Raw genomic sequence first — 13508 nt, forward strand, 5'->3', positions numbered from 1 at the left:
TGTGTTGTTAGGCAAAGCCCCTTTTTGGATACATGTGACTTTTATTTTAGTTTTGGTTGTTATAATATGTTGCAGTGGTTGTTATTATATGTGCTTCAAATGCCCTAGCCCATATATGACTTGTTTTAGTTCTAATTCTAGGATTCGGAGTTTTATGATGAATTTGATGGTTCGATTATTCCTTACTATGGTAAATATTTTGCTACCATGAAAAAGTTGTTAGTACTTTGCTATGATGTGAAATTTTAATAACTATGGCAAAATTCTACTTGATTGGTTTTGCTTTTTTTAACCATAGTTGACTTTTCAAAATGATTAGAAAAGTTTTTTATAACTATAGTAGTTTTTAATTATATGATTTATTCTTTCTCCCATAGTTATCATTTAAAGGTTTTGGGTTAACTCTTTTTTCCCCCTACTATAATAGCCATTAAAAATTTAATCACTCTTTAATATGCAAGTAATTGTATGGTTATAAGGGGTTGTTACACAAGGTAACTCAAATACATGGATACATGCACTTGGAAGTACAAATTAAATATTTTTTTTTATGTTTTTAAATTAAATCAGTGGCTGAATATGTGTAACTTCTTGTCATACATATGCTTACAAATGTTGCTTATATTTATTTAGGGACAAGAGGGAGACGAAAGTTGTTGCTTATAAAATGAGACAAAGGGAGTACTATCTTATGTTCTTAACATAAGAACTAGATAACTAATTTATAAATATTAATTAAAAAAATTAGTTAAGTTACTTATTTGTAATAAATATGTATTGTCTTTTCTAAAATACCCACTTTAATTATATGCATTAGAATGAAAACATTTTAGATGTACAATTACAATAGAGACTATTTTGAAGAAAACTGAATAAATATGAAAAAAAAAGACAGATTAAAATTTTATATTTAACGCCAAATTGATTTTTTTGACTAGCTTTTATATGTAGGAGGGAAGGTAATATTATAGCAAGTAAACGATGTATAATATCATGCCTTTCTCTCCTTTTTACGCTTGTTCTTCTTGTTTTTTTTTTTCCTTTTGAATGGCTTTTGTTCTTCTTTTTTGACTTTCATCACTTCCTTTCTTTTCCTCTCCCTCCCTCTTTCTTTTTTTTATCTCTTCTTTCTCATCAGCAAGTCTTTTTTTTCCCATCTCACACCACGTTTGAACTTTCTCTTTTTATTCTTTCTGTCTTTTCTTTTAATATTTATTTTTGTCTTTCTTGCGTATCTTTTTTATCCTTGACATTTTTTTATTCTCCTGATTTTTCTTCAAATTAAATATTGACATATATAAATATGTGTCTGTGTCTATATATTCATTACAAATCTCAGAAGAAGGAATCACATCCTAAGCATCTCCCCCATTACATGCTTCCTCTCAATTCCTTTATATTCCATTAATGGATGCATATATGCAGCTTCGATGCATAGTTCCTTCAGTAATGAAGATTCAACCCTCACCTATCGTTTCAGTGGTATAAACAGAATGTGTATTCTTATATTATATGTAAACTTGGTGGCAATTACCCATGCTGCCTTACCAACTCCTGAGCTTTACTGGAAGTCCATGCTTCCCACTAGTCTAATGCCTAAATCTATCGCAGATCTCCTTCACCCACCTCGTGAGTATTGTATTGCCCTTCACTGCTAATTTTCTTCAAGCTAAGTTTCCTGATTCATTGCTAACATGAGGTTCATGCTGCCAAGTCATCAGGTGACCGTGGGAAGGCAATATCATACGATCGTCCTCGTCCTGGTCCTCCTCCCTTTGAGTTAGTTTATTATGGTCGTCCTCAGGGTAACTTTGAGACCAAACTCCAAGGTAACCCCAACACAGCTCGCTTCTTCTTGGAAAAGGATTTGAAGGCTGGTCACAAAATGAACTTTTTCTTCACGCAGTCCTCCAAGAAAGCATCCTTCCTGCCTCGTCAAGTCGTCAAATCCATTCCCTCTTCTTCAACCAAGGTATACCTAGCGTCAAACTCAGTCTGCCACTTTTGTAACCACTGATAATTCATGTAGTTATGATTCTTTTACCAACAGATGGCTGAAATATTGAACAGGTTTGCTGTGAAGCCTGGCTCAGTAAAAGCCGACGCTATGAAGAAGACAATTAAACAGTGTGAGGAGCCGGCGATTACAGGAGAGGAGAAGTATTGTGCAACGTCCTTAGAATCCATGCTTGATTATACCATTTTGAAGCTTAGCAAAAACTTGCAAGCTTTGTCTACGGTGGTGAAAAAGAAGGAAACAAAGAAGCAACAATACACAATAAAGAATGGAGTGAAGAAGGTGGGGGAGTGAAGAAGGTGGGAGAGGCAAATGTGGCGGTATGCCACAAGCTCAATTATGTGTATGCTTTGTTTCTGTCACAAAATGGAGAACACGGTTGCCTATACGGCGTCGTTGGAGGGGGCCGATGGGAGCACAGTGAAAGCTGTTAATGTGTGTCACAGAGACACATCACATTGGAAGCCGAAACATTTGGCCTTCCAAATACTGAAAGAAAAACCAGGGGGTGTCCCAATATGCCACTTCCTTCTTCAAGACTCCATTGCGTGGTTTCCCAAACAAAACTAAGCATGAACTTCAGTGTTATATATTTGTGGTGATGGAGAATCTGTGTCCTACTTAAACAATATCTCTTGTTTCTGTGTTCTAAATACATGATATATATGCAGGCGGCATGGCTTTCAATTTCTCTCAAGTTTTAGGATTTAGGGATTTAGGTAAAGTGAAATTAACATTTTAACTACTATGCCTCTTTCTTTTCATGTTGTGACGAAGAATCCAAGTTTCACTTTCGTGTACCTGCAGTGTAAGATCTCTATGTATGTATTTTGATAAATAGCATGTCTTGTTTGTGTGTTCCAATTAGATCCTCCAAAGACGTACAGATTCTCGACAGTTCATACCTTTGAAATTCTGATAGAAGATATATAAATAAAATATTAACTAATTTCTTAATATATATATATATATATATCTTCCAGATAAAATGAAACTTGGAGAATGGAAATTATAAACAAGGACCACATAAAGAGATAAATTATTCATAATAAATTTCAATTTCAATGATTATTCTGAGACTTTGATCCCTTTCATAAGGATAAAAAAGTGTGCACTGACTCCTAGAAACAAGTAATTTCATTATTAAATTATTCATAATAAATTTCAATTTCAATGCTTAATCTGAGACTTTGATTCCTTTCATAAGGGGAAACAAGTGTCCACTGACTCCTAGAAACAAGTAATTTCATTATTCGGTTCCTACTTATTTATTATTCTCCCACAGGAAATCTAATGAATTGTGGTACGTACAAGGGATGATGAATTATTATGCCAAATTGTCTTTACTCTTTGAATAATTGAACTGTATCATTAGGTAATTGGTTGGAAGATGTCACTTAAGAATCGAATTGTATCAGCTACAGGAAATTATTTCAACTGGTCACTTGTCAATGATTTGGAAAATTTTCGAGTAATTGATTAGAAGCAACAAAATTGTAATCAACCGACCATCAGCGAGTGATGTGCACGGAGTGCCCATAATAAAGAGAGTTATTTTCTTTTTCTTTCTTTCTTTTTTTGAGGCAGAGTTGTTTTTCTTTGTTAACCACGACCCTTCTAGATTTTAAAAATGAAGGAAAAATCCATACAAACCAAAAGTACATGGTTTACCTAAATCTTTATATCTGTTACGAACTCCCTAACATTATATGAAAATAGCAATTTGCAGGAATTACTTTAGTTTTAAAAGTTTTTGGAGTAATTCTTCTACCAAGAGACTTCGAAAAATTCATTATAGTTTATTCAGAAGAAAAATTTGTGAATTAATTTTTCGTCGTGAATAAGGAGTTGTAGAGTCATCTCATAAAGAATTTTCGAAAGATAGAAAAATTCATCGTAATTTCTTCAAAATGGTTCCCTTTTAAAAACTTGTATTGGCGACAGATTGCAATATCTAGAGAATTGAATGTGATGGGCGTACACATGCAAAGACTTTTTGTTCTTATTAAATAATTATCAATAAATCAAGAATTTAAATGATCTCATTCACTTGTTGATTTGATTATTTTCTGTGAATTTAAAAAATTTGCTAGAAGCAAGTGAAATTTTGGTAATAATTGTGCTCCTAGACAATGAATGATGTGCAAAAAGTTATATAATGAAATTTCAAAATGGTATTTAATCTCATACTCCTTCTAGTTTAAAATATAAGATAAACTTTATCCATTTACATTTATTAAGAAATTAGTTGAAATCAATTTAAAACAATAAATATGTAAGACATATATTTTTTTCTCAAATAAGTTATCATTAATAAAGAGAATGAGTAAAAGATGCAACAAATGATCAAAGAAGAAAGAGAATATATAGAAATTTTTTTAAAAAAAACTCATTAAATGTTTAAATAAAAGTAAATATTGTCTGATAAAAAACCCAAGAACTTTAACAAAGTTTACCTTATATTTTGAAACAGAGGGGTAATATTATAATCGAAGAATTTTTGTATCTGGGCTTCAACTAATGCGCTTGATTAGTTGCTTTAATTCGTAGCTTCAAACACAAAATTCTTTAAGTATTCTTTCAAATCTTGCATAAGCAAAGCAAGACGTCAGTCCCACACTTATCACAAGTAACTCAAATTATCCTTATCAATAGATCCATGTATACAGCATATCATCTAAAATTATATATTCGACTTTCTTTATCTATTTTCTGATTATTTTGAAAATTTATTCAAATATCGTAAAATTTCTTTTATGCAATATTTTTTTAAAAAAAAAATTTTTTAGTGATAAAGAGGTTTAATTAAACAACCATGCTCTACTTAGACATGTCCTTGATGAAAAAGAAAAGTATGTACATTTTATGGGAAATTATCCTTATCAATAGATATAGAAAGTCGCATATATAATTTAGATTCTATGCTATATATATATAGATATATATATATGGATCTAAATTAATTGGTCTACAAATACTGAATGGTTAACATCAGTGGACCCTCTAAAGGAAAAATAACAAGTCATTTCGGAGAAATTTCAAAATGGCCCCCCTAGTTGGTAGAACAAAATACCCGAAGTCAAATGTATCGAAACCAAGAAAGGGGTTAGAAAGATCCTAAACTGCCTACATAGACTCAGTTCAATCGCAAGAGAAGAAACCAAGGAAGATTGAAGCAAAGTAAGGAAGAATACTGAAAGATGGGAATTTGGGCGAGAGAACAAGTGTGGTGACTGGTGGCTGTTATTATAATATTAGTGTTTAATGGGTAACATCTTTTAAAAATATTAATACAGCACTTACCGGGTGTTAGAGTTTAAAGAATAACTTCTGAAAAACAAATTTGAGGATTTTGAAGAATACATTTTAAAAAAAATTAATTTTGTAAGTATAGATTAAAAAAATGTGAATATATTTTTAAAAAAGATATTATGACTAGATTTTCTGAAAAAATTTATTTTAATAAAGTAAAAATGTGTAGATAGTTGTTTTCATAATCATTTTTTATGTGGAAGTCATTAAAAAGGATATATGTTAATATGATAATTATATAAAAATACATTTTTATTTTTATTTTTGTTTAAAATAATAAATTATATATAAAAAAAACAGTCTTTGAATATAATTTTATATAAAAAGAATCATGAGTAAAATGGTATCACTAAAATTATATCTTTATCCTTTATATTTTTATCATTTTTCATCCGTAGGCGTCATAACTTCGTCATTCAAGTCGGCGAAAAATTATGACTCAGCATCCTTATCAAGTTATTGATGCTCCATCTTATGCTGTGAAGGCGCGCAATAATGCAGTTTCGATTGATTGCTACTGTGACGGATGCAATGAATCTTGAAAGTGGCCGCATATTATAAAGGAATCCCCTTTTTATTTATTTATCATTTTTTTGGAATGAAGTGAGTGACCCAAGAAGACCGAAGAAAAATAACCACCAAATCCACGTGACAGAATCACGTCATGAAATCTTGCGTCGCACAGATTGCGTACCATAGGTTGTTGAGTTGTCTACTTTTTTGACTTGTTATTCTTTGAATAAATATACACACACTACTTTTTATTTTAAATATAAGGACTAATTGATTAGTTTAAATATAATAAAAAATAAATTATATTAATTATTTATAATAAATAAGTGTTTTTTTAAAAAAATATTTTTGCTACTCAAATTTATTGGCTAGAAGTATAGAACTACTATTATTAGAATAACCATCTTGAAAAAAAACCATTAGAATTCATCACTCACCGTCCCGCCTTGCAAGGGCAAATGCTTGGGAAAATGGCTAAAAAAAGTATAAATGTATAAAATTTTAATTCTGCAGCTAACATTTAAAAACGACAGGATAGAAGTGAGGCCTAAACTGTCTTTTTGAAAATATCATGAAATTACCCATATGCCCTTATGTAACATAAATGACATCAATCAATAAAACTAAAAATGAAAAGTGTTGAATTGACAAGAACACATGTTGAATTGAAAATGATAACTTCCGCACATAATTTGTTTTGTTCTATATTATTTTAGTTAGTTAGTTAATTAGCAAGTTATGAACTGAAAATGACAAGTGTTAAATTGGCAATGACAAGTAATGAATTGGAAATGACAACTTTCATAACTTTTTTTATTCTGCATTATTTTAGTTACATAACAAATTGTGAATTAAAAATGATAGTGTTGAACTGGTAATGATAAGTACTAAACTGGAATTAACAAGTTTCATAACTAGTTTTTGTCACAAAAAGACTTATGGGTAATTTCACAACATTTTCAAAATGTCAATTCAGGTCTCACATCCTATCTTCTTATTTTCAAGTGTTAGCTACCCGAATTAGAATTTAATTTCATTTTAATTCTTAGGGTCCAGTAAAGTTTCAAATTTTTTTTCAAAGGAAGTAAAATTGTCTCAATTAATTATTTCTCCATGACTTGCTGCATGGACTAATTATGAGTACAATTACACCATTAAAGGGATTAAGACTAAAATTGCACATGTAAAATAATACTAGGAGTAAAATTAAACCTTTAAATAATTCAAAAATTAAGGAATGAATTTTAAATAAGTCATATCAAGTCAAATTTAAGCTATTGAGTTTTTAAGTGAATCCTATACTACTTCCGGTCTTTAACATAAGAGTTAGTTTCATATTCAATCTGATTGTAAATTTAAAACTCCAATCCACTTTCTGTCTAATATTCATCCATTTCTCCCCAATTAATCTCTATAATATTGCACATGCTAGGCAGTTTTCATCAAGGTTAGCTCCAGTAAATATGACAAACAAGGAAATTTTAGGGTAATCCTTAATTATAATAGAAAATTCCTGTGAATTTCAACCCAAAAAAAAAAAAGAAAATTCCTGTAAATTATCACTCTAATTTTTAATTATCAGTCACTTATAATTCATATATTAAAATACATTAAATTGATGAGAGTTTTTTAATTTCACCCTCATTAAAATTTTCTCTTTGCATTTACAAATCATTCCCTTATATCTCTCTTTTTTCTCGTTTTTCAGAAAATTTAATAAGTTATGTACCAAACATGCACACACAAAAAAAATCAATCAAGAAAGGGGGCATGTATTTAAATGTCTGTTTGTGTATCTATATTAATATTTGGATTTATCCAGGTTAAAATATGCCTCAAAATATTTTTTAAAAGGACAAAACATCCTATGTTTTTCAAGGGGAAAAAAAATACTTTTTCACCAAAAAAAAAATACTTGATTGCCATCTATGAATCATTACGTATAGTTGCTCCTAGAGGACTAAATTTAAATGCTTTTTACAAAAATAAATAAATAAATAACTCAGTCATATCCCTCTTTCTCTATATCTGTTTTTTATCCTTTTACTCTCTATCTCCATAATCTTTGATATAGCTATTCTTGCTTAGCACTTTCTTTTGCAGAAATGACGTGATCTTTTTTTTTTTAAATTTTCCTATTCGTATAAATTTAAAAAAAAATTAGAAAATAGGAATGGAAGGCCTTTAGTTTAACTTTTTTTTTTGGACTGAAGACTTTTAGTTTAACTTCTTAGAGAAGTAAATGCATTATTGATTTGAAATGACTCGGAAGAATTGGATAGAAACGCAAATTACCCCGAAAATTGAAACTTTTTCTCCACGTCACTTGGAGATTTGGTTTGTGAATGCGTTATTTTCTACACATAACTACCCACCACGAAGGATTATTTTCCATAGAAAAAGCATGGAAGGCTAAAAAGGCTAGTCCCTTTCAACTTTGAAACAACGAAAATATGAAACTTTTGGTTCCCTGATGCATTTTTTTTCCATATAATTTTTTTTTACATTTTTTATGCATGAAAGATGTTAGGCTTTATGTCTGTGCCTATATATTCATTACAAATCTCAGAAGAGGGAATCACATCCTAAGCACTCTCCCCCGTTATATGCTTCCTCTCAATTCCTTTATATTCCATTGATGGACGCATTATATGCAGCTTCAGTTCATAGTTTCTTCAGTAATGAAGATTCATCCCTCACCCATCGCATCAGTGGCATAACCAGAATGTGTATTCTTATATTATGTGTAAACTTGGTGGCAATTACCCATACTGCCTTGCCTACTCCTGAGCTTTACTGGAAGTCCATGCTTCCCGCTACTCCAATGCCCAGATCTATCACTGATCTCCTACGCGCGCCTGGTTAGTATAGTATCACTGTTCATTCGTAATTTTTTTAACTTGACAAATAAGGTCGTACAGTAAGTTTCTTTAAGTGCTAATATGTGTATAGTTCATGCTGGCAAGTCAGGTATAACGGTGTTCAATACTCCAAGTCGGACTGAGAAGTGTTATGGTGCTCCTGGTCATCATTGTGGTGGTCCTTCTCGTGGTCACTTTGAGAACAAACTCCAAGATAACCCAAAAACAGCTCTCTTCTTCCTGGAAAAGGATTTGAAATCGGGTCACAATATGAAATTTCTCTTCACTACGCAATCCTCCAACCAACCTTCATTCCTGCCTCGCGATGTCGTGAAATCCATTCCCTTTTCTTCAAGCAAGGTTCGTAGTGTCTGACTCACTAACTTTACCATTTCTGTGTGTGAACTATGGCATTCTGGCCGACCCCTCTCAAGGGAAAAATACTCTAAAATTAGTGTAGTTTCTTTTTAATTTAGGTACAAATTCTTTGAAAAGTCACAAAAAACTGAAAACAGTACTATTTTCTTTCTAGTAAGATATCAAAATGAAACTTATTTTATATAGAGTTATATCATCTTTAGTTACTTAAATTTGATTTTGTTATGATTTTGGTCCTGAAATTTGAAACTAGTCATTTTGTTCATTGAAATTTAATTTCATTTCGGTCTGCTTGAAGACTTTTAGTCCTTGAAACAGTATTTTTATCCCTGAAATAAAGACCAAAATCAAAATGAGATCAAATGTCAAGGAACAAAACCACTAATTTTAAATTTCAGGGATAAAAACTAAAATACGGGTAAATTTCAAAGACAAAAACCGTTGGTTTCAAATTTTATGTATCAAAACTAAAATGAAATCAAATTTCAAGAATTAAATATAATATTAAACCTTTGACGGAATCTAATGATAAAAAAAGAAAAAAAATTGGAAAGTGGGTAAAAACTAAGTACAGCTAACACCCCGAATCCGATATACTGTAATTAAAAAAAAAAAAAACAGATCATAGTTCATGTATTCATGATTCTTTTACCAACAGATGGCTGAAATACTGAACAAGTTTGCTGCGAAGCCTGGCTCGATAAAAGCTGAGGTTATGGAGAACACAATTGAAGTGTGTGAGGAGTCGGGGATTAAAGGAGAAGACAAGTATTGTGCAACATCTTTAGAATCCATGCTTGATTTCACCATTCTGAGGCTTGGCAGAAACGTTCAAGCTTTGTCTACCGAGGTGATGCAGAAGAAGGAAACAAAGAACCAACAATACACAATAACTAATGGGGTGAAGAAGGTGGGAGGGGCAAATCTGGTGGTATGCCACAAGCTCAATTATGTGTATGCTGTGTTCTATTGTCACAAAATAGAGAACACAGTGGCCTATACGGTGTGGTTGGAGGGGGCTGATGGGAGTAGAGTGAAAGCTGTGAGTGTGTGTCACAGAGACACGTCACAGTGGTACCCAAAACATTTGGCCTTCCAAATGCTAAAAGTGAAACGAGGCAGTGTTCCAATATGCCACTTCCTTTATGAGGACACCGTTGCGTGGGTTCCCAAACAAAACTAGGAATCAATTTCCACGTACTCTGCGGTAGATTAGGAGTGAGCTTTAAATAAATAAAAGCAGGGCTGCATGATCTAAATATAGAGTGGCGACAGAGAATCCATGTCCTACTTAAACAATATCTCTTGTTTGTGTGTTCCAATCTATGTATGAGTGATATATATAAAGCCAAGTAGGCTTTCGGTTTCTCAATTTATTTTACTTCATAACTAAGAATCTCATGTTTGCCTTTGGCATGCAATTTAGATCTTCTGAAGACACAGATTCTTCTAAAAGATCTTAAAATCCCTAATAAATCATAAATCATATGGACAAATCAATTAAAAATTAAAACTAGGGATTCATCGTTCCTGTTCGATCCCGCATATATATTCCTCTTAGCACATGATTCTTCAAGCTTAGGAGGCACAACATACGCCTTTGGTTTCCCCATCCTCCCTTACATGAGTGTAGCACATATGTGAAAGCAATCCTTTGGTCATTTGCTAAGGTGTGCGTTATATATCCTTTGGTTACTCATGGTACTATCTCCGGTCCTAAACATGAGAGCTAGTTAAAGAGTTGAATTTGGTCCAATATATTATACATCAATCTAGTTTGTCTCCTGAAATTTGTAATTTTTTCCCAACATATACCTATTACTTGTAAGGGTTTCTCACCAAGAGGTAATTTTAATGTACATAATTAAATAAAATGACTTAGAAAGTCAACTTATTATAAATAACCAACTTAATTAACTAATATTCTTAATTTTTTTAAATTAATTATCTAGTTCTTCTATTAAGAATCAGAGGTAGTAATTGTTTTGCTTTACCCAACTTTAGGCTTTCTTTAACAACCCTCTGAAAACATGCTTTTATAGAACTTTTACTACCCATCTGCATGAAACTCTGAAGGTCTAAGAGATCCCCCGACATTTGTAATTTGTGTTTTGAAATTTTCAACTTTCTTACATAGAAAAGATTTTATAAACAACAAAGTGTAGCCTGGATGCATGAGAAAATTGCAAAAAAAAATATTAGGCATAAAACAAGAATGAGGGAGATGATATACCAAACACATGCGACCAACACACAGTTGTACGGTGGCTGTAGTATCATTCCACTTATACATTGATCATGCCATAGCGTTCCATTATCCTATTCCCATAAAAACATATAAGCCTTTTCCTTATTTTAAAATATTCGATAAACCATTTTCTAGTTCTGGGAATTATTATGTAACTTCATAATAGTTATTTACACTTAAGTATTTCTAACTTTCAGTAATCATAGTTTGGTACCTATACGCTTTCTACCTTCTTTTTCTAAATTGGACATTTCTTTCTTTGCACTCATGTCCTTATTCTCTTTCATTTTTGGCATTGAAAATTTCTCCCAAAAAAATTGTAAATTGATGATTTAGTTTTTGGAAGCCATTCTATATATCTTTGCAGGGCACTAATGGGACTTCTCATCAAGTAAACTTAGTAATCTATGTAATTTAGACTTATTTTTAAGCTTCTAAGCTCAAAATTCAGAATATGATCCTAATATAAGAACTAGATAAATAATTTAGAGATATTAAAAAAATTATTAAGTCAGTTATCTGTAATAAGAATGTGTTGACTTTCTTTAATTATTCTTATTCTATTGAAACTATACTTGGGTGAAAATACTTTATAATCAAGAGGGATATTTTTAAGAACACATTATAAACTTGACAGACAAAGTGGATTAACATCTTATATTTAGGACTGGGGGTAGTCTTTCTTAAAATAATTAAATGTAATAAATCAAATAATTTTTGTCATCTGTCTACCTTATAGTCTATCCTTTTCTTTTCCTTCCACCATTTTTTTAAACATGGAATTGCAATTGCAGCTAAAGACTGAAAAGGAAACGCAATTATTTTTCGGTCTAATCAATGCCGGCCATTATCTGTTACTGACTGAATAAAACCTTTCTTAATTACTCAATTAACAGTGTGAGCTTGTAGGGAGTAATACGCTTAAAGATATAAAAGTGAACCCACATAATGGGATTGCATGCCAATATAAGCCCCACTATTTATTTGGGGCTGAGGTACAAATTTATCCTAAAAAAATTTTTATTCAAGTGTTTGTTGAGCACTGAAGTTGAACTGCCCTTAATTGTCGCTTTGGGGTTACTCCAAAAATTAACCGAATTAATGCAGTATAGTGCACAACTCGGGTCGTTTCACTTTGAGGAGCCGAAAACGAAATTAAACCCTAGTAAATAAATGCAAGTAACCTAAACTATAAAAAGAGATTTTCAATTTTGATAAGCTGTTAATTAAATACTACGAATCAAATTGAAATTAAAATACTTTTTTTTTTTTTATATAAAAGTGATTAAAATGAATGGAGATTAAAGAAATGAAAATGAGAGACACAGATAACACTGATAAAAATCAATCCTCCAATTCAACAACGCAGGCAATCGTCACTCTAAAAGATGTGGGAGTTAAAAACAATGAATTAAGAATTATAATTAAGCTTTTGATCCAACAACCGAGCCACCTCGAGTTGCCACAAAATATTTTCCTAAAATCCCAACTTACTAACTGCAACCAGAATAGTAAAATGGGATTAAGGATGCTAAAAACCAATGCTTAATTAGAACTCTTAAATCCAAAATAACAGAATTAAAGCTAGCAAGAGACTATATGATCCAAAATTCTAAGCCACCTTAGAAAATCACAATATATTAATTCCAAAATCAATACAAATGTCATAACCACAACATTATAATTGAGATCAAAACTATAAACAGCCCAATGTCAAATACTAAGCAATAATCCAGTCACAATAATCTCCAAATATAATCAGATTAAGCAATACAATTATCCCAACAATTAGAAAAACTATCCTAAGACCTAGGAATTGTTAAACAATTATTGAGTAGGAAATTAAAGCAACTAAAACTCCCCTTTGATGATCCAAGCTCCTGCCATTATTGTTGAATTAGAGAATTAGGAATTAGCCACGGTTTGCCATCAAATTCGCTGCAATCAGTATTTTGCTACAGGATCCCATGGAAGAACACTGTTCACGCTGAATGGTTCGGCTCTGTTTTTCTTCAGGTACGTGCAAGCTTCTCCGGCTCAGCGTGTGTGTGTGTCTCCCCCGTGTTCAGCTCGTTCGGCGTGCTCTGTCGCCGCCGTTCAGCTCTGTTCGCCGCCCCCAGCTTCCTCCGTTTCGTTCTGGTGTCTGCTTCCTGGTTCGTGCGTGCGCCTCCTCTGTTTT

At 31.9% G+C, this 13508-nt stretch overlaps 1 protein-coding gene across 1 annotated transcript; it reads left to right on the forward strand.

Moving 5' to 3' along the window:
* Window positions 1-1818: 1818 nt before the first annotated feature.
* Window positions 1819-10264, forward strand: LOC114712664 (BURP domain protein RD22-like). Its single transcript, XM_028897211.1, has 2 exons — window positions 1819-1972; window positions 9740-10264. Exons 1-2 carry the CDS (start codon window positions 1886-1888, stop codon window positions 10262-10264), a joined length of 612 nt encoding a protein of 203 aa, XP_028753044.1. The 5' UTR covers window positions 1819-1885.
* Window positions 10265-13508: the final 3244 nt, after the last annotated feature.

Source organism: Neltuma alba, unplaced genomic scaffold, assembly GCF_004799145.2.
Source record: "Neltuma alba isolate B1F8T4 unplaced genomic scaffold, ASM479914v2 tig00011388_pilon, whole genome shotgun sequence".
NCBI lineage: Eukaryota > Viridiplantae > Streptophyta > Magnoliopsida > Fabales > Fabaceae > Neltuma > Neltuma alba.